General features: G+C 57.7%; 4 protein-coding genes across 4 annotated transcripts; 2 read left to right on the forward strand and 2 right to left on the reverse strand.

The window, feature by feature from the left end:
- Nucleotides 1-542: 542 nt before the first annotated feature.
- On the reverse strand, nt 543-2,996 carry BESB_059430 (histone deacetylase HDAC3; the record flags this gene model as incomplete). Its single annotated transcript, XM_029364357.1, has 4 exons — nt 543-1,056; nt 1,125-1,560; nt 1,890-2,085; nt 2,847-2,996. 4 exons carry the CDS (start codon nt 2,994-2,996, stop codon nt 543-545), a joined length of 1,296 nt encoding a protein of 431 aa, XP_029219065.1.
- Nucleotides 2,997-6,591: 3,595 nt separating this feature from the next.
- BESB_059440 (uncharacterized protein) lies at nt 6,592-9,388 on the forward strand (the record flags this gene model as incomplete). The annotated part of the gene is made up of 4 exons (XM_029364358.1): nt 6,592-7,896; nt 8,366-8,430; nt 8,651-8,792; nt 9,281-9,388. The coding sequence occupies 4 exons, from the start codon at nt 6,592-6,594 to the stop codon at nt 9,386-9,388; spliced, it is 1,620 nt and encodes a 539-aa protein (XP_029219066.1).
- A 1,450-nt stretch (nt 9,389-10,838) lies between these two features.
- On the reverse strand, nt 10,839-15,081 carry BESB_059450 (RIO1 family protein; the record flags this gene model as incomplete). The annotated part of the gene is made up of 8 exons (XM_029364359.1): nt 10,839-10,971; nt 11,277-11,403; nt 11,850-12,003; nt 12,275-12,494; nt 12,837-12,957; nt 13,257-13,398; nt 13,898-14,109; nt 14,706-15,081. 8 exons carry the CDS (start codon nt 15,079-15,081, stop codon nt 10,839-10,841), a joined length of 1,485 nt encoding a protein of 494 aa, XP_029219067.1.
- A 3,254-nt stretch (nt 15,082-18,335) lies between these two features.
- BESB_059460 (putative glutaredoxin) lies at nt 18,336-20,275 on the forward strand (the record flags this gene model as incomplete). Its single annotated transcript, XM_029364360.1, has 4 exons — nt 18,336-19,105; nt 19,516-19,576; nt 19,993-20,121; nt 20,216-20,275. 4 exons carry the CDS (start codon nt 18,336-18,338, stop codon nt 20,273-20,275), a joined length of 1,020 nt encoding a protein of 339 aa, XP_029219068.1.
- Between the last annotated feature and the right edge of the window lie 661 nt (nt 20,276-20,936).

The raw sequence follows: 20,936 nt of genomic DNA on the forward strand, positions 1-20,936 counted from the left end.
GGAGCCACCACTTTACCACCACCGAATCGGAAGAGATAAGGCTGCCGCTGGATGCAGAAACGCTGGAAGCACAGAGCCCCGCGTACGGCAGCGCGCGAAAAGTCGCCTCTGCCTTCTGCGCCTTGCGTTCAGCGGGGGCCGCCAGCAGACTCCCACCGCCGCACGCTTGTCGAAAACGCGTGTGTTGCGCGGCATTTTCCCTCGCCGTTCCACCGAGTCCACTGCGCGGGGGCGACGTCTAAAACGGAGTCGCCCGCCACCGTTGCCGCCACAACACGCTTCGAGGCGCATCCGGTCCAGTGCGCCGGCATCGTAAAACCGAAAACGGAATTGGTGTACACGGTCTGAGGGCACACGCTGTGATCTTCGTCGCCACTTCTTGTTGCTCTCTCCCTCAGGCCTGGCCGCGCCACCATCCCTCGCCCGGCGAGATTCGTCGCCGCTTTCAGAAAGGAGGAGACCTCCGTGGGTCGCCCTCGTGCCTTGGCACCCGCGGGCGGGTCTGAAGGCCCCCACCAGATGGGCATCAGGTAGCTGTTTGTCTAAATCGGGACTTTTTGGTCTCTGTCCGCCATGTCCTCGAAGTCGTTGGCGTAGTCCTTTCTGCGGATCCGGTAGGGCGCAGCCGCCGACGAGGAGGGGCCGCTGCTGGCGGCGCCGGGCGCGCGTCCGCCGCCCTCGTTTTCGACTTGGTTTTGCATGAATTCGTCTTCGTCGTCGTTGTCTTCGCCGAAGAAGTCTGGCGGCACGTAGGCGAACTGGACGCCGGGGGCGTGCTCCAGATAGCTGAGGTTGGAGAGGACGCGCGTTTTGATCTTTTCGAGGTGTTCAGGCGAGTTCGAGTTGGGGATCGACGAGGGCGTCAAATGCAGCTGGAAGTCAGGCGCGTAGTAGTCGTAGTAGTCGTTCAGGGGCACGTGGGGGGACATTTCGCGGTGGCGGTCCAGAACGACGCCCGTCTCGTACGCCCAGCAGCGCGCCACGTTGCGGATGGTGTATCCGCCGCCCCCAAGACCAAGAGGGGAATGTTCAGCGACTTCACGAAGGCGACGCAGGCTGCGTGCCCCTTGATAGTCAAGTTGAACTTGCCCAGCCGGTCGCCCGTCAAGCTGTCCGCGCCGCACTGCAGCACAATGGCCCCAGGGCGATACACGTCCACGCACTTCGTGATGACAGGCTTGAACAGCGCGACGAAGGAGTCGTCGTCCATGCCGTCGTTCAGCGGAACGTTCACCGCGTAGTACTTGCCCTGGCTCGCCCCCACGTCTGTGATGTCACCGGTCCCCGGAAAGAAGTCGCCGAACTTGTGAAACGAGACAGTCATCACGCGGTGCGACACGTAGAATGCCTCCTCCACCCCGTCGCCGTGGTGAATGTCGATGTCGATGTACATCACGCGAGCGTGGTACTTGAGCAACTCCAAAATGCCCAACACAATGTCGTTGATGTAGCAAAAACCAGAAGCCTCTGAACGCTTCGCATGGTGCAGCCCCCCAGACCAGTTCACACAAATGTCCGCCTGGTGATGATTCAGCTTCTTGGCCGCGTCGATCGAGGCCCCTGGACGCAAAAGGTCACCACGAAACAGACCGCAACACATGCAGCGCCCACGCACCCCCGGGAGGACACACACACACACGTGCGCCAGATCACCCCCCCCTCTAGCCCTTGTCCAGAGACAAGGGGCTCAGGTCTAGTTGCTGAGAAACAAGGGGCACGCCCCTGCCCGTGTCCTACGAACAGACTGCGCAGCACACGCCAAAGGTGCAGACGCGTCTACGCGCGCAACGCTCAGCCCGCGATTTGCAGGCAGAGGCGCTCTTTCGTGCGTGTGAGACTCTCTTCATCCTTCTGCCTGGGTGAGTCTTTCTTGGCAGAAAAACGCGCACCTGCGCAGGCTTGCTGGAAGGTGAAGAGTCCATCGAAGACAGGGCAGTCGGTTGCCTCGCCGACGTTGAAATTCTTTAGCTGCAGAGAAAACTCCTTGTAGTTCTCTGGGGAGACGGAGGAAAGGAACGAGATGTAGTCGCTCGAGTGAAACAGACAGAGTTCTGGCTCGATTGACTTGTGGGGTCTGTACACTTCCTGCAAAGACAACAGTCCACCAGAGGCGGCGACAGAATTTCACTTTGGATTCAACACCTTGCGGCCACGCCGCCGCCAGACTGCCGCACAGCAGCCAGGAACGGGACGCGACAGGACCACGGCGCAAGCTTAGCCCCTCGAACAACTGCATGGCGACGCGCACACAGGAGTCAGCAGCATCCTCGAGCGAGTTCAGGGTCAGCTGGAGCCATATGCCACGCGCTCTGTGAACCTACGCCATAGACGCACTCGCCCGGCAACTGTCCAGCCAGCGTGACCAAAAGCGATGCGCAAGGAGTTCCGGACTATATGTATAGAGCTGCCGTGGAGCACGCCGGAGGAAAGAAGAACGAGCGGGCGAAGAAAAACATGGTACCGACACGAGAGGCGGGGAAGGTGAGCCACACGTGACAGTGTTCGCTGGAGGCTAGCGAAACATTTCAGTCCGCACCAAGGGAACTGAGGAGAAAACCGGCACCCATCTGTCGAGACTGGGTACCTGCGGTCGGGGACTCAGCCACTCCACCGCATGCAGCGCAGAAAAAACCAGGCCAACGGCCATCGATTGGTTTTGCAGAAAACGCCGCACTGACAAGCATTCTGCCGCCCTCGAAATGAGTCACTTTTTCGGAAGAAATCCCCAGCAGCGACGCGAGATGCAGAAAAACATGAGAAAAAGGGTCAGTCAGACGAAGCGACCTGAGCTGCCCGCGCGGCGAACAGTCGGATTTCCTTCCCGATCTGACGAGTTTTTTGCCTACCATATGTTTGTAAAGGTCGTAAGAGAGAACCAGTGCGTGCGCCATGCGGATTCTCTGCGGTTTCATCGGATGACCCGGTCCATAGTAGTAGCTCCCGATGTCGGGGTCGTAAAAGTACGCTACGCGCTTCCGCAGCGCACTAAGTGCCATGGTTGTGACAGAGTATTGAATGCGTGGTGGACGAAGAAAACAGGGAGATGAAACAAGAGGATCAAACTAGTGAGCAGAATATGACCTTGGGGCGGGGGGGGGGGGGGCGCAGAGAGAAGACACGATCCCAACAACAAACGGTAAAACGACGCGCAGCAAACTACGCAAACGAACGGGGACGCCCCCAGCGCGACGAACCCTTCTTGGGCGCAAGCGACGAGTAGAAAACCGATGCCCTGGCAAACTAGAAGACCGAAAGGCCGACGCAGAGGCAGATAGAGAATGGGTAAAGGTCTCTGACGAATCCAGCACACGATGCAATCTGTTAGCGGACGCCGCGGAACGTCACCGCATATTTGCTAAAAACACACGGGGCGGGGGAAAAGGGGCTTGCGCGCAAGGTTCATTTTCGAAGCCGGCGCGTCGGCAAGCACTTGCGAAAAACGTGTGAGGAGCTGCACGGAAAGCTGAACGGAGGAGACAAGAAAGGCGCCGTTGTTCCTTCAGCTGCGGCTCGAGAGGTCGGCAGGTGACGCGCGCGGTGGCATACTCAAAAATGCATGCGCTCAGAAGGTAACTGAACAGAACGGCACCCTCCATATGTTGTCTCCCACCTGGGAGCCTTAAGGCGGAGAGTAGGGAGATCTGGTGGCGATCTTAGCACCGTTTATCGCTGTGCTTATCAGTAATACTGTCCGCTTTGAGGAAAGAGAGTGATCGGTGCCTATTTATCGAGGTTCTACGGATAGGCGGTAGCGTTAGCTACCAAACTTCACTGGAGAAAGGGGATGGGCGAGCGCCAGCGGCATCGATGAGGTGGGCGCTGCACTATTCTGAGGGCGACGCAGAAATCGTTCAAGTGCTTTTTAGACTTCCCAATCGCCTGACAGCGTACCAAGTGCCGGCACCCGTTCGCAAACGTCTCCGGACCGAGCCAAGTCTCGCCAATTTTGCTGGTGTGCTTTCGTGGTGAGCACACTGGAGCTCACGTCCATGCGGCGACGAATCCTCGTCGTCGCCCAGAAGGCGAACTCGGAGCAATTCCTGCATCGATCACCGTTTTGAGGGATTCGCACCGGCAGGACCACTTTTTCTACTGCCCACTTTACCAAAGAAGTAAAGACCACAGAGACCACCGGTAGGCTTTGAGCTTCCGCACTTTCTCATGCTGCACCGCTAGCGTCGTGCCCAACTCGCCGCTGTAGTCCGGTACTGAGATCGTAAAGCTGAGTGCTGCTCCTAGGCCAGCATGCGTGAGAACTATCCAGCAGTATGTAAGAAGTTCGTGGGTGACGGCGCGCTGCCACAGGGGCACGATGCTTCCGCTGTATGCGGCATTAAAGTGCGAATGCGCCGGGTGATAGCGTACTTCCAGCCGGTGTTTTGTAACATGGGGAGACAGTTTTCGTTGCTAGTGCGCACTTCGGCCGGACGCACCGTTCAGCACAAACTTCGGTGTCACAGTCTATAAGAAGGAGCGTCAACTTGCGCAGAATGCGATGGCCAAGCTATCGAATTATGCTGCTGGCGTGGCAGAGGGGCGCTCGATATATATGCCGTTGCGGAATACCGCGTCCAAGCGCCTCGTTGCTGAGTACCCATCGTGCTATCGCCGTCGGCGCCATGACCGTCTAGTCATCGGTGTTGTGGACTGCCGCGGGGGACAGAACACTGCCCCGGAAACACATTCAGGTTGTACTGCGGAACGGCCTGTTGAGTCACTGCATATGGCACATGTGGGCAGTAATATGCGACAGTTGGTACACCCCGGCGACGGCATACAGAAGATGGAAGCCTACCGCACTGCTGCGGCGCTTGCTTTAGGGAAATGCGCAGCCTAGTCCGGGACGTAACGAGTGTCCCTGTCCAGTAAACTGGAAGTGAAAGCTGCTGCAGTGCCACTTTCCGCACCGAGTTTGCCTTTGCATATTTGAACACTGTATATATCCTGGATGCTGAATAGACAACAAGATATACATCAGGGATACCTGTGATGAGATTCCCTATTTCTAACTGGAGGAGGCTCGACGTACGGTAACCTCGTTTGCAGAGGCAACAGAGTGAATTACGAATTCCTGCTTCAGGGGAAAGCAGTATTGGCAAGGTATGTCACCGCGACAAGCATAGCGGTTGGATCTCCAAGATTCCGTTGTGAGCCCCCTTAACGGAGATGGTTCCCCTCCGTGGTCCGCGGATGTTGCCATGAGAAAGCTGGAATTTGTGAGCAAACCACGTGACCATCCAAAATATATTCATGTATCGAAGGTTCGTCTAATGCCCCGTTATACTAGAGAGATTAGATGGCTTCTCGTACTTTGAGATCATGCTAGGTCTCCTCATCAGCTGACAATTACTGCTGCGTATCGCAAAACCTTCCATGCAGTGTCGCCGTTGCCGGCAGCCAAATGCATTCTGCAAACAATCTATCCAGGGCAGCTTGCAGAGCGACTGCATTCTGTCTGACTGTCAGTACAATCTTGGACGTTGTTGAAGACCCAAGCCGCTGAGTACATTGGAGGGCGTAAATCTTGTTGGTGCGTAGGGCGGGAGACGGCACGAGCAGCCAGAGTCCACTTGGAACTCGTTTTGGCCTTTATTGCACTACTCAAAGTCACGGTGCCTTCTTATCTCGACAGATTTCATCCAGCCAGGTTCCTCTTACCCTCTTACAGATAAATCTCTGGTTTTCGTATCGTGAGGGTTCCTCTGAGGTTGGAAGCAATCTGCTGTAACATTCATTAAGAGCTAGCTGCCGTCCGACAGAACGTCGGCGCCACCAGCGACGACGGCAGAATAGTGAAGGTCTGACCCTTCCTTCAAATCCGGAAACCTTTCAACAGCCTCTCAGTTATGAGTGGCACGCTGATTCACCTCCATGTCAATGCAGCTTTGATTGGAGATGCAACCGGCCGCAGGACAACACGCGGAAATTTTGCTTACGCATGCGGAAGGTCGACACGAGTTGAAAGCCCATGCATGCAAATAAACTCGGACAATATCTCCATCGTTCTTTCTGAAGTACAGTTCAAGCCAGAATCCTTGAATGAAATTGGATCCACTTTTTGGTGGCGTGACTCACTGTGCAGAGCTAAGCCGCCGTGCAACGGAGGGATTGCCATGTCGTAGGTGCCCTGCAAAGTATTATCGGCTTCGTCAAAGCTGAGGCCGCCTTGACCACAGGCCGTCGCCCGTTTGCCATACATCATATTCCTCTTCACCATCGTGTGGAGGCGTTTTCGGTCGTAGTGTTACCTTGAGTGCCCTTTTTTGGTGCGAAGCTGCCTGTCGCCTCGAAACTCAGGATGTCGTCCTGGCTGCCGTGCAATTGGCTACCGGAAAAGAAACAACCTTTCGTTTGCATTGCGACACAGCCATCTCGCACACTTTCCGCAGCGTTATTTGGAACTGCTTTGCTTCACTTCCACATTCGTCAGTTGCGAAAAAAAAACAACGGGGTTGTTTTTGTGACTTGTGCCTCTCTCGCTGCTCGAAGACCGAACCTCCGCGGGGGGGTCGTGCCTCTAGTCTTTTCACGAGTCGTGCGTCGTCGCTCTTCCGTTGTGTAGCGAGGACGACTTTTACACGTTTTCGCAAAATGCTGGCTTCAATTCTTTCTTCGTACGCGGAGGACGATGAGAGTCCGTCGGGCGCTGCTGGGGGATCAAGCGAGAGTTCTGCGGCGGGCGCGGCTACCAGCGTCGTGCCGCCGGTTTCCTCGGAGTTTTCCGCGCAGCCGACTAAAAAGCGTGTTGACCTCACGCGCTTGCAGATGTGCTGTCCAGGCATTATCGGCGCGGGAGAGGTGACGGGTTCCAGCTTCGGCGCGCACTCGCTCTTCGCCATCCGGCGCACGCCCTCGTCAGCGCCAGCTGCGCCTTCCGCCGCATCGGGATTGTCATTTCCAGTTCCCCAGAAGGGCCGAAACGCCGCGCCCGCTTCAGCCTCGGCAAAGCGCTCGCCGGCTGCGGGCTCTCCGCAGGACGCGAGTGCGTTGCCTGCGCCCGACGTTGTCGTGGGTCCTGACAACGTGCCGCTGCTCAGGTACGCTCGAGGAGTCTTTGCGAGCGCGGAGGAGGAGGACCTCGAAGAGTTTCGGCAACTCAAGCAGCAGCAGCATCGTCTGCGCAAGCAGGATCCGGAGACAGTCCGCCGGGCGGCGGCTGCCTCGCCGGAGGCCGACGGTTTGCCGCCGCCTAGCACGCGGAGCCAGGCGCTCCTGCGCATGCTCCCCATGCCGCAGAGCGCGAGTCCGGCGCAAGGCGGCTCCTGGAGCGCTCTCTGCCTCGGGGCGCGCACGGCAGCCGCGAAGCCTGAAGAGCCGCCGAAGGCTGCGCAGACCAAAGCCGACGCAGAAGCCCAGAGACAGGGGGGAAGAAGCAAACACGATGCCGCGTCGGCTGGAGAGGATTTTGGCCCTGCAGGCGCCGACGTGGGCGGCGCGAAGCCGGCGAGCGGCTCTCAGAAGCGGCCGGCGGGCGGGAGCGACCCTCCGGCGGAGGCAGAGAAGGACACAGAAGAGGCAGACGGCGCGTCAGGGCCGCTTTTCTCTCTCTTCTCCGACTACAACGATGACGAAAAACAAGAAGAGCCAGACACCGATGCGAGGCTTCTGCCTGTCAAGCAAGAACCCCTCCCCTCCTCCGCGCCCGCGAAGAGTGGAGCAGAAGCCTCGTCGGCTCCATTTTCGTCCTTTTCTTCTGCGCCGTCTGTCTTCAAGCAACAGAAAGCAGAGGCGAGCATCGCCTCGGAGTTTGCTCAAGCTGCTGCTCCCTTGTACGGGCCCGAAGTTCCCGCGGAAGCCGCAAACGCGGACGTCTGGAGCGGAGAGCAAGTACTAGTCTCAGGCGATCACGACGACTCGCAGCCGCTGCAGATGATGCAGGGCATGTCCCTCAGAGAGGTGCGTCAGGCGCGGAGCGGCAGAGACAGGCACGCGCAAAAACAGCCCACTGCAGGCTGCACGTTCGTCGCCCAAGTCGGCCGAGACGGACTCGCTTGCCTCTGTATCGAGGCTGAAGTTTAACAAGCGAGATCATTAAATTCGCAAGAGAACTGGAAGCTCGTGTTGCGGCGGGAGACCGTATCGGGTCCAGCGAGGCGGCTGGCGAAAGGCAGCGCATCTGCAAGGAGCGGGGCCTTCGTTCGCCGGCTCAACGTTCTTCAGGCACATGCGTATCCCTCCAACCTTCACATTGACACTTGTATGGCCGCGTGCATGTAATGCCTGCTCACCCGAACTGCTTTGCCTGTTACACGTCATGCGCATGTCCATCGTTCACTCTGTTTCCGCGTCTTTGGTCGCTTTGCCTTGGTCTCCACTCGCCCAGAACGCGTCTTCGCCTTGGCACGCCTGCCGTGTTTGTTTGCAGTATCGGGAGCTGCAGAAGGCGAACGTTGGAGTGGTTTCTGGCGAAGCACTGCGCGATCCCAACTGGTGAGTTGCGTCTTCGGGCTGCTAACGCCGCGTGAGCACTTGGCCTGAGAGCGCCGCAGCGACTGGCAGGCTCGTTGAAAGTCCGTGGGCAGAGAGCGTTTGGGTCGGAGAGAAGACAAGTACTGGGCGAGCGGATGTGGCTCCGCCGCGTTTTCGTGGTGGCTTCCGGCGGCTTGAGTGACGTCGCAGTCTCCGCTTCTGTGTGTCCATTCCTCTACAGGCAGGTGAATGCGCAGCTCCATGGAACGCCAGCGCAGGCGAAGCGCGCGAAGCTGACCATCACGACCAACGTCTGGAGTGCGAAGACCCAGGGCGTCGTTCAGACGCAGGAGCCCGGGGGCATGCAGAAGAGAAAGCACCAGGTGAGGAGCCGGCAGGAGCAAACGCGCTCAGGCGATCTCTGCGCTTACCGACTTCTCCGGCGGCATGGAGGTCCGCGCACTATCGGAACTACACACGTGCACATGTCTATCTATCTATATCCATATATATCTATATTTATCTATATCTGTCCATCTAGCTATCTATCTACCTGTATCTATCTACCTATATCTATCTATATATCCGTAGGTCTATATATCCTAGATATAAATATATATATATATGTATATGTGCGCTCACAATATCAACTGGAATCGTGGTTGCCTGGGGCGCGCCTGCCGGCGATTGTCTGTTGGAGGCGCTAAATTCGAGTTTCGGTATTGGCAATGAGCTGAGCGCGTACTGCGCATCAGCGCTGGACGTGTAGCTCGCGGGTCGTTGTTTTGAAGAGAAGGAGAAGCGGCCGCTTGCCTGCGGCACGGCGAATCACGCGACGAGGCTGCTTGGCGTGTGTGTCTGTGCTCTCTAGATCAACTGGCTGGCGGCGGAGGCCGCGGAGAAAGAGCTGGAGATGTGGGAGATGCTTTCGAAGAATCGCCAGAACAAGTATCAGACTGCAATGAAATACGGGTGGTAGACTCGATGGGGGTTGCTGCCAGCGAATGCATGCGAGAAACATTCATCGGTTGTCGACCGATTGCCTTGCTTATGCGAAGCGTGTCCTCCCAGAATGCGCCTTCCGCGGCTCCACAGCCGCACTGCATGCGCCTGCTGAGACCCTTCGCGAAGTCGCACGCCCAGCAGGCACGGGAGCGTTTCTTACAAAAATATTCTTGTGAACAGAGACTCGAATCGTAATTCTTTGCTGACTGACATGCAGACGCATGTCACCTGGCCGTAGCGACAGCCGAGCCTCTTTGGCGGCGCAGAGGACCCCACTCCGGTCTACACTCATGTCCACGGGGGAGGGGGGGGGGGGTGGGAGGGGGGGGGCATTGCTGGAACTCATGCGGCCAGTCTCCGCCGTTCAGTGCTCCAAAACCTCTGGCCACTCTAAAGGTGTACAGTTGTACACCTATATATATACATTTATATTTGGACACCTATATATATATATATATATATATATATATATATATATATGGTGAGAGAGTTATAGTTGCATTCGCAGAAAGAACTGGCACGATGGCCCATATTGAGGACACGATGAATTTCCAAGCGCCTGCTGGATGTATACGAGGAGAGAGGGAACGGCAGTGATCCACTGGGGGAGTTAGCCACACCATATTCAAGCATGTAATCGTTAACATCTCCCTGGAACGGTAACGGAGTCTCACGCGTGAGCCACCGCCGCCCAGTTGTCGGCCTTCTGGGAGTACGCACACGGGACATGGTGGCGCAGTCGGGTGTTGTTTTCGGGAGTGTAGCTCGAGATGCATCTTCCAGAGAGAAGATGAAACCCCGCCGTGGCGGGGCCCGCAGCTGAGGCAGACAGCAGAGTGGGAATTGTTTGTGAAGGCTGACCGAGAGCCGTGCAGCAAGACCAAGAGTCTCTCTGACTTCGGAGACGCGTGTAGAGACCATTTGGCTTAGTAGGCCGTGGATATCTCCCGACCGCTGTCTGCGTGAAGTGCGCTGCGATTGAAGCCTTCAACAGGGGCTGCCGGTGTTTGTAAAAAAAGGCGAAACAGAGAACCCCATGGTCGCGGTGGAAGAAGCGCGGAGACCACACTACCGATCGCAAATATTGGCTCTGACCGAGGTTGTCGGATCCCTCTGGTTGTTCACACACAAAAAGAAGGTACCAGTTGACGAACGTTGATTGAAGACAGGAGCAAAACATATCAAACGTCTCAGTCTCCCATCGGACATTGGAAGCACTCGCGGGATTTGCTTCTTTCGAGTGTAGCAACCTTGCAATCGCAGACACACGTTCTCTTCTGTTGAGAATACGAGTTGCAGCTTGGGCGCTCTGCGGGGCGTGGAGCCTCCACCGGCGCCGTCCTGCACCACTGACCCGTGGAAACAAACGCCGGGTTGGTATGCAGCGAGCTAATTCACACGCTGTCTGCTGAGGCCCTATCGCGTCAGCAGTAGCCCTTCGCTTCCATCTTGGCTTTCATGCGCTCGGGGTTCTTGTTCCGCCCTGCGTTCCGCATTTTCCGCGCTTTTTTCTTTCCGCCTTGCTGCACGCGCTTCCGCACTGTCGCTGGGTCGTGTCTGTTCACAGAAGCGGGGTGCGGCCACAGAAAAACGCAAAAATCAAATGCACAGCCTCCTCGCAGTTTCATGTACATATATATATATATATATATATATATATATATATATATATATATATATAGGACCGCGTACCGACAACACTAATCCGCCTCACTGCCAAACGAATCCAACTCGCAGTTCTGTCGCATTTTTAAGGGAGCATCGGAATCGCCCACTCGACCCTCCCCTCTTCCCCTCTCCCCCCCCGCACGCGTGCCTTCGCGTGTCCACCGCTGTTTCGCGGTAGATTGTGAGCGGCTTACTTTCGAAGCTTTGGGCGATAGACTGGAATCTTCTGGGGGTCTTCCGCCTCATCCTCCGACGAGCGCGCGCCGCTAGTGGCTGAGTTGTCGTCGCTCCCCTCGGACGACGAATCTACGCTCTCATCGCCTGACAAATCATCAAACGCCAAAACAGAAGTGACCAGATACACACGCCAGTAGGCAGCCTTCCTTCACTCCACGCTGTATGCCGCCATTGAGCACATACGGCCGCCTGTGACGCTACAACACAAGAGTTCCCCGAGACAAGCCGAGCAACTTCGGATATGAGAAGGCAGCACGCATGGAGGCGACGAGCACACTGAGAACGACGAGACCGTCTCGCTACAGAAAACAAAGACGTCGGGATGAAAACAAACACGCTACAAGGCACCTGAACGTCCCCCTTCCCCCCCCCCTCCTTCCCCCTATCACAATGCCCTCGCTCTAGACGCTGGAACTGTAACGTGGGGGGTTTCCACTCCCCTCCACTATTCGAATCCCCGAAGGCACAAACATACGAATCTATGCTTATGTGTTCTTTGAACACGGCGATGAATGACGAGCTGTCTGTACCTGAGCTCGCCCCGCCGGCTCTTCTCTCCTTTCGCCGGTGGCGCGATTTGCGATCCCGAGTCTCGTCTTCGTCTGACTCGGATTCCGATGAATCATCTCCTTCATTCTCCTCTTGGTCCGCCGCGGAGTCCTCAAGGTCTTCGTCCCCTGCATTCTGCGGACCGACAGGCAGGCAGGAAACACGCAGGACGACGCCTGCCGCGAAACGCCATTCACCACAGCCTCCGGTGCCTCACAGAGGAGCAATTGAACCTTTGTCGTCGCGGCGACGCGCCTCTGAAGACGAAGCTGCGAAGCGTTTCGCGCCGGCCCTCGAGCGGGTTGTGTGTAGGCGCCTGCGGTCGCGACGTGGCTGATCCGATGCTCCGCATGCAACGCCCGCGCGCATGCCTGCATGCTTCCCTCCTCTTCACATTTCTGCTTACCGATGCTTCCTCCTCTTCGTCATCCTCATCTTGCTCCTCGTCATCATCGTCTTCCGCGCAGGAGGCGCTCTCTGCAGCGTCGCGTTTCTGTCTGAGGACGTCGAACGCGTCATCGAGAGCTCGCAGGTCCTCCTTCTTCAGCACGTCGCCGAGGAGAACGTTCGCGTCGCCCTCGCCCGCTTCCGCGGCTTGTGCGATGTCCTGCGCCACGTCATCGAAGCTGAAAAAGGCGACAGCCGCACGATTTCAGAGGTGGATACATGTAGAACATGATAGGCGCGCATGCGCGGGAGACGAGAGAAAGAAGACAGCTGCAGGTGCCAGGGCAACGCATCCACACGGGCGCGAGGCCTGACGCGGCGGGCGCCATCCAGCCGCACGCTCCCAAAACACATTTCCCACAGATACCTGTAACCACGTGTTAGATGCGCCTCACGCAGCTAGAACAGGGTCGCCTAATGGACGGATAAAACCTCGCCAAAAAAAGGGAACTCCGTCCCAGCTCTGCAGCTCGCCGGCCCCGTTAGAGCGCCCACATCGCCCCAAACGCCGCGAGACTCACCTGGGCGCGCAGGTAACTTCGATGCAAAACTTCCTCTCGAAGAGCTTTCTGACGCACTCCACGTCGCGCTCAAAGTAGAGGCGGGCGTTCGGATGGGTGATCGAGACCACCTGAGGCAGATCTGCGAATGGGCACGCGCAGCAAGCGACTCAGTCAAACGAGTGGTCCTGACATGCTTGCTCAACGCGTCTGCCCGCTCAATGGGGAAGTGTGCTACATTACGAAACTCAGCGTGGCCCCGACGCCTGCCTTTCTGCTTGTTTCACGTTCTGTCTCGCGTTGGTCGCGTGTCGCCCTCTCGAGACGCAGGAAATACAGCCAGTAGAGTTAAATGGAGACACGCGAGACGCTACGCACACATCGGCGCCGCCGGAGAGCCGGGTCATCGCCAGCAGCTGACCCTCCCTCCCTCGTCCTCACCGATAACTGTGACATGCTCCTGCTCATCAATGAGCAAGTTGAATTCGTTGAAGTCGCCGTGGATCAGGCCGGATTTCGCAAGACGCACGATGAGCCGCATCAGCTTCTCCAGCACAGCCAGCGGATGCGCCAGTTCTCTAACCTGCACACGCGCAGCAGAGCAACTCGAAGAAGGTGGGCGTCTCAGGGCCTCTCAGAAGGATCCCTGCGCCGGCCGACGTACGCGCTCAAGGCACATTCGCCGATACAGTCGTACAGTTGTACGCGCGAAAAGACATATTCTGCAAGAATAGCCCAGGATGCACACGGGGCAGTATCCATCGCTCAAGGCGCCGCACGGCCCGTCACGTAACACGGCTAAACGCGTCTGCAGATTACATATCTCAGTCGCTGATCTGCGAAGAGGTCGTGCTTCTCGAGCCCGCTATGGCGCCACCCCGTCTCGTCTCCCTGCTGAACTCCATGCCCTGGGCGCGCTCCCCTCAGCAACGTGCGTGGTCGTCCCCCCGCCACGGCTCGCGAGCTACCGGAATCGTGCTGGCACGGAGGTCACCGATACGTTTCGAACTCGCTCTCTCTCTCGGCCGACAATGGCTGACGACGCCGAGGAGGCGCGTGAGGCCGTTGCCGTTCTCTCTCACCTCGCGAAAGGGCACCGCGTCGATGTGCTCCATGAGGACTGCATGGCGGTTGACGTCCACGGGCTCAGGCACGGGGAAGTTGTGCGCATGCAGCGCCTTCAAGTAAGAGAACTCTTTCAGCGCAGCGAGCCTAGCAAGATACAACCAACTGGCGTGTTGGCGGTGCTGCAAGTAGTCTCTGTTTCGCTTGATCGAGCGAAACGACACCCGACCTGAGGCACCAGACATGATGCACACACACCGAAGAGGGTGGTTCAGGGTCGGACGGGGACTCTGACCGACACGTTGAGCACAGATGACGATCCATCATGTATTCGTAGACGCGAATGCATGCGGCATACTGAGCGGACATCGCAGAAACAAACAGGCCTTACACCGCAGTCGCCCACTGCTGTCGCCGCGGTGTGCCTCTGAAGGCGTTGCCTTGATGACGCCCCGTGTGGATCGCGGAGCCGCACGCGTAGACATTTCAGGGTTTATGGCCTGTTAGACCGTGTCAAGAGAGATTTTTGGTCACTACTAGCCCACCGCCGCTGAGCCCCGAGACACAGGGCGCAGATAAACGGGCCCTGAGCAAATCAAAAAGTAAAACATGCGTGAAGGTAGTCGTTGCCCGTTAGAAGGGAACACGAAGCTCGAGAATCCATCGGCTGCCCCGAGTCCTCTGTGTTCCCCGCAGCTCGACGCTGTCAACCCCCCAAAGAAAAGAGCAGTCTGCCAATGCGAAAACAAGGTAGCAAATGGTGAGAGCGAGTGTGTTGTCATTTCGAGTCCGACGTAGAACCGCTCGCGGACAAAGTCTGCTCACCGAGTCGATGGAGCTTGAGGACGTAAACCTTTCCGTCTACGTCGCGGCAAAGGTGAATGTCGCTTTCCTTTCCTACCCCCATGCGGCCGCCGATGCCGGTTATAAGGCCCCTCTTCACGAGAGCATGCAGCGCCAGGTAGTCGTAGCCCAGGTAGGTGAGCTTGAAGCCTTCATATTTCTGGTTCGAGCGATAGAGCAACTTGTTTCTGCAGAGCGTGGAAATCACGTCTCGAATCGAATGGCGCTTCAGAGCCGCAATCGACTCAACCAGAGGGAAGGGTATGAACTCGTGATTCTTGTGTCCCATTTCCACTGCGGTCAGCACCCGAAACTCCTCCTTCGTCATGTACCGCAGCACCTCGGGGTCGAGCCTCATGGTGACGATATCGAGGGGACGTCAGTGGCTGATGCGGCCGAGAAAAACTGACCGGTGAAGGCGCACACGCGTGAGGAGGCGGCTACCCAGGCGTACAGCCAGAGCGAACGCTTTCGAACGGCGGCGAAGCCGTAGAGGATAGACAGAACTACTACTACGGAAAAACGCCGGCGACAAACTCCCTGAAGGTGAACAGCTAAAGCCAAACGGGCAAGTCGAAAAGCGTTTCTGCACAGCAGTCGCGAAGAGCCCTCCACCTCGGGACTCCATTCACGTAGGGCCGACGGAAACTTCGATTTTTACTAGCTAATACCCAGCAGGGCGACGGTGTCTGAGGACGAAAAAAAAACCTCCGGGGACGACGACGCGTTGAGTTGAACTTCGCGCGCGAGGTCAGCTGCGGGGCCCCCACGCTTAGCCGTTATTTTCGACCACGAGAGAGTGGAAGCCCAGGATTTAGTACAAGGCATGTGAAACCTAGACGCATTACGCATCCACAGTACACGTTGAAGGTGTGAAACTGAGAATGTGGCAACGCAAAACCAGAATGTCTCTACGGTGCATGCGATTGCGCTTCGTGACAGTCGCAGTGCATGCGACAGGTTCCCCTGAATCGAATCACGATGACAGAGACAAGTTGCGCACAACATTGATGCAATGTCCCTTATCGCCAGGATGTGTGCATTTTCGCTGAAAAAACTTGCTCGTTGTGAAGTCGAAGCCCTACCTGCCGGAGTCAAGAGATTTTGTTTGAAATGAGCCGTGGCGCGCTTACTAGGAACATAGAAACTCGGTATGATCCGCGGAGTTCATGCACATGGTGGTCGCTGCGGGATGATGCAAGCAATTGCAACGGCCTGAAGTGCGAAGGCGAAAACACGATCTCAAGCTACACTTGGCAGGTTCGTTTGCAGCTCTTTCATGTGTTTCGGATGCGCCCTCCAAGCGGGTTACCCGCAGCGCTCATATGGATTCCTGTTCTATGCGAGCACCTGGCAGCATCTAGCCTTGGCATTCGGCAACTATGTCCGAGCTCTTCGGAGACCAAAGGACTCCTTGAGGTGGTTCCCTGATACGAACTGGGATGAGCTGAAGATAATTCCGTGCACATTCGACCTGGGCAGCCCAGTTTCTCGTTCGAACTTCATTCAAATCGACGGGCGGCCTTGGATCGCCGATGCACAACGAGAATTCCTTCCGAAAATAGAGAGCTGTACCACACGTATTCTGCCGTTTGGTTATTGCAGCAGCGTCGCCACAGGGCATACCCGTCATCAGATACACATACACTTACTTTACCGCTACCAACTCCAAAAGACATTGGCTTGTACGCTCCCACCCTCCATATGTATCCTGCGATTCAACGCGTGCGCCTACTTTACAGTGTCTCCCACCTAAATTCTCGCGCAGGCGCTGGCGCCGCCCGACTGCCAGTCGTCAAGCCGTAGAGCGATAAAGGGGCAAACCTCATCCGTGAGAAAGTCTCAGCGAGTGGCTACCGACTGGACGAATAACGCACCGCATGCAAAGCCACTTGGCCGACAGCCGGTGTTGGCGACTGGGGACTTCGTATCAGGTGCCTCCATGTCTGATAGAAGTGAATGCAAGCGCAGCGACTGCCTTCAGCTAGCGCCTGTCGCTACAAAGTGGTTCTTATCCACTTGAGGGTCAGCACCTGGAGGTCCGAAGAGGACGCCGACGCACTTTCACGTATGGCAGCACTGGTGATTCACGCAATACGCTGTACGATTCTGTCAATGACACAACCGTCAGCAGCTGCAACGTGCCCGGCATTCCCCTACGCGAACTCTAGAGACGAAAAAAACCAATACACTATATTCCTTCACGGATCCGGATGAACGTGTAGCCTCATGTAAGGGAGTCGGAATCATCGGCATCCCTCGCGGACGAACGATTGACCCAGGACGGACTGACAATACTGTTTAGCTCAGCAGCTTCATCCGCGTTCAGAGCTCGTGGAGGAAGTGTGCCCGGAAACCCTTTAGCGACGCAGTGCTGTTATTCTTAGTTGGGCCCCTATGAAAATTTATGCGTACGTCATGCTGTGCGAAAGGTCAGCCCTCGCGCGTGGTCTAACACAAAAGAGACACATGAGTGTTGCTCGTAATGTCCTCAGGAGACTAGTAGCTGAGAAGCTATTTCGGAATCTCCCTCATTTCTTGCTTGCACAGGAAGCGTCACCTTGCCACCCAGCAATGTGTAGTGACGGTCACATTCTGGCGGAAAAGCTTGACTCAAGACGGTAGTTCCACTCGAGAACACCAACTATCCCTCGGGCACCGAATTCTGCAGCCGTCTGTGGCGTTTCTGCCGCGGTTAGTATCGCGCGGGTGTGCGCGACCAACACACGCGGCCATTCCTGCGTCTTGGCACATAAAAAAGAAGCCAACCAGAAGAGCACGACTGCGGCCTGAACCGTAGGGGACCCGCTGTCGAGGGGCGGGCAGCTGAAGCGACTACTAGCATGCATCTGCGGCCGCTGCCTCCACGCGCCGGATGTGCAACTGCATATTCGGCGTTCACCAGCAGAAGCACCGAGCTCGTGTGCGCTCCCCTTTGGGTCCACAAGATATACATCGCGCTTGCTGCAGCATAAGGGTCGGCATTTGTCATCGGTTGGACGATATTCTTCGCAACTGCATACCAATACGCCCGATGCAGGACTTACCGACCCTGCGGATTCCGGGCTGCACATGCATTCATCTGCATCGGCTGCATGCGCGTGCGCAAAGTGCATGTAGCGCGTTCCAAGACCGGTCTACCAGCCAAGAGAAATCCTCGCTCGGCCTCGCTCCAAATACGGTCTTTCGTGCGTGGATCTTGTATTTTCTGCCGTTCTTTGGCTGCGCGGCGCCCCGTGTCTGCGTAGGCAACAGCGGAGTTTCGGAGGGTCACCGCCAGTGCCAGTTCAACGGGGGTAAATGAGAGAGAAACACGGAGGTGCACGCGTTGCATTACTCTCTGACCCGCACGCCCTCCGTCATCCACGCGTGGCCTCCTGTTCGCGCGCGGCCCGTCTCGTCGCTCTTTAGTCCGGGCGCATTTCTGGCGACGCGTAACGTGTCACCGAAGGACTGTCTCTGAGGGATCATGATTCATCATCCCCTGCGCCTTCTGCTGAACGCATAGCCCCGTCGCTTCTGTTGGTGCCTTCCCCGTGTGCAGCGAAAGAGCTTTCTTGGCAAGTTGCCGCTGCTGCATGTGCGGGGCCCGTTTCTCGTCCAGGCGGCAAGATGCGGCCGAAGGTTGGTCGTGCGTTCATCTTTGCCCTCGCCGTCTTTTGTGGGTGTCTCGGAGTAGACAGATGCCCCTCCTACCAGCTGGTTTCGCCGGCGCAAGGCCTCCTCGTCGAGGCTAGCAAATCGGCATGCTCGTCGGCTGCTGCACGATCGCCTTCGCCGGGCGCGGCGGCTGCGGCCGCGGCAGCCAGCGCCAAACCCGGGCGTCTGCGTTCGTCTGCGCCCCCGCCTGCGGAGGCAGAGCGTTCAAAGGCTCTGCGTCCTCAGTCGCAGGGCAGCGTTCAAGCCGCGGCGGCGACGCACGCATGGGGCGCCGGCGCGTCCCCACGTGCCCGCAAACAGCCTCTTCCGGGGACCGCGCCCAGCGGCGCGCAGCCCGTCGACTCTGCGAGCGAAGAATCTCGCGGCTCACGCGCCGCCGCCTCTTCAAGCTTCAGCGGATCGCACGGCTCGGGCCGGCTCGCCAGCTTCGTCATTTGCCCCCCTGCCGACGGCGCGGCGAGGATTTCGAAGTGCCGCTGCCTGCGCAGCTGCGCGAAGCAGACAAACGCCCCAGGCGCCTTCTGTAGCGCGCTCTGTTCGCAGCGGCACTCCGCGGAGCGGGAGACGACGAAGCAGCAGCAGGGCGAACCTGAGACAGACGCGAAAGGTGGCAAAGACGGCGCCGCAGGGCGACCTGACATCGCGGCCGCCAAGCGCCAACTCGTCAAGGACTGGGTCGAGGAGATCATCCGCAGGCACAAAGTGGTGATCTTCGCGAAGAGGTAGGAACGAACGCCCCTCCCTCCACCCCCCCTCACCCCGCCAAACGACTCCGATGTGTGGAAGGGAGCGGAGGCGGACGCCTTCTGGCTTTGGCTGGTGATCGCGCGAGACGGTAGGAGGCTGCTGGATGCGTGGTGTGCTCGCTGAGGACTCACGGGGGGATTGTGACGTGCCTGGAGTTTCCTCTTTTCCGCTCCCGAGGCTCGGCAATCCGAACTGCGTCGGGAATAAGTCGTCCCGACCACGACTCATTTGCGCGGGCACACACGTGAGTGCGTTCGACGGATTGCCTTCCGTGAAGTCGCAGAGGCTGGGGTAGCGCCTGTAACCGCTCGCCAGACAGCTGAGTTTGCCGATGCGCTGCGCAAGGCACAGTCCCCTGGATTCCGCGTGTGATGCGTTCTCGCAGCTACTGCCCGTACTGCCAGGATGCGCTGGAGATTCTGAGAGATGTAGAGTCGAAAGATGTGGTCAGTCCGCTTTTCGAGATCCTCTCCAGATTCCTTCACGCAGCGCCCTTCGGAGACCGGCCCTCTGAACTCCAATTATTAGTCAGCCCGCCGTCATTGTATTGACGCGCATCTCGCTTGTCGACATGTGACATGCGATGCGTACCTCTCAGCGAGGGTCGCCTGCAGTAGTTTGCGCGCGCTGCAGGATTGCCGTAGCGAGCACCGAGGCCAAAGGGCCGCCGTGCCCGCTGGACATACTCAGGGCGCTAGAGCTCAAACATGTGACTCCTCGACGGAGGAGTGAGGCAACCACGACGCTTGACGCAATCGTTAGGACAGGCGATCAAGCTACCGCCTTGCCAAACTCTTTCTGCTCTGTCGGGCGATGCTCATCGCCTCTGGCGTGGTGTCTCTGTTGCTTTTCACTTTTCCAGCGCGCAGTGATGATTGACAAGCTTCCAGAGATGGACGTGATTCAGGACGCCCTCGAGGAGATGACGGGCGCTCGCACAGTTCCGCGAGTTTTCATTGGCGGTGCCTTCTTCGGTGGCTGCTCAGACTTGGTAAGTGCAGGGGGAGTTGCAGAAGTGTTTGCGTTGTCGTTTTCCCGCGACAGAGAGATGCCACAGCTGCTCGTTTCTGGGCTTTGTCTCACAGGAAAACGCGGACGAAGACGGCACGCTCGTGCGCATTTTGAAGCTCGCGGGAGCCCTCTGAGTCGCCACCGGGGCGCGCAGCATGACGGGCGATGCTGCGGCCTTTCTTGTCATGTGTCCGCACTTGGCGACGGCGCGGCAACTCACATACGGAGCAGGGAGTCGCCTCACGTCGTTGCATCCGGAGGCTCGCAGCGCCACGCCGATTCGTTGCGCCCTGAGTGACTGTCCTGTAGAGAAAAACGAGGGACTCTGCCGCAGAACAGGCAATAGAGAGTGCCTGTGTAGCTTGAGATGTAGGCTGTTGTGCGCTAGTCTAGTGGAGGCAGGGGCGAGTTCTCTGTCTCCTGCATGGCCACGTTGGCTTTGAGAGGAGTGAACGTCATGGTGACGCCAGTTTTTTTCGCCGGCTCCATCTGAGATTGAAACATAGCTTGGCAGGAGAGGTACGAGTGAGGCACCCTGCGTCCGCCAGTGTTTCACGCGAGGGGCGGCGTCAGTCGTCGAGCCGGAGATGACGCTTCACTCCATGTCATCTTGTACATGTTCAAGACGCGGAGCGCGCCACGATGCGACATGCGCCCCGAATTTTGCGAAAGTCCTCAGCCCTGCCCGTTGCGTTTCGCTGTGTCTATCTCTACCCGACCCAGGGAAAGCGTGTGCCCCCCTCTGCCCACCGAGAGGGGCGAGGAAGCACAGTCAGAAAACACTCTGCGCAGTCC

Source organism: Besnoitia besnoiti, chromosome V, assembly GCF_002563875.1.
Source record: "Besnoitia besnoiti strain Bb-Ger1 chromosome V, whole genome shotgun sequence".
Classification (NCBI taxonomy): domain Eukaryota; phylum Apicomplexa; class Conoidasida; order Eucoccidiorida; family Sarcocystidae; genus Besnoitia; species Besnoitia besnoiti.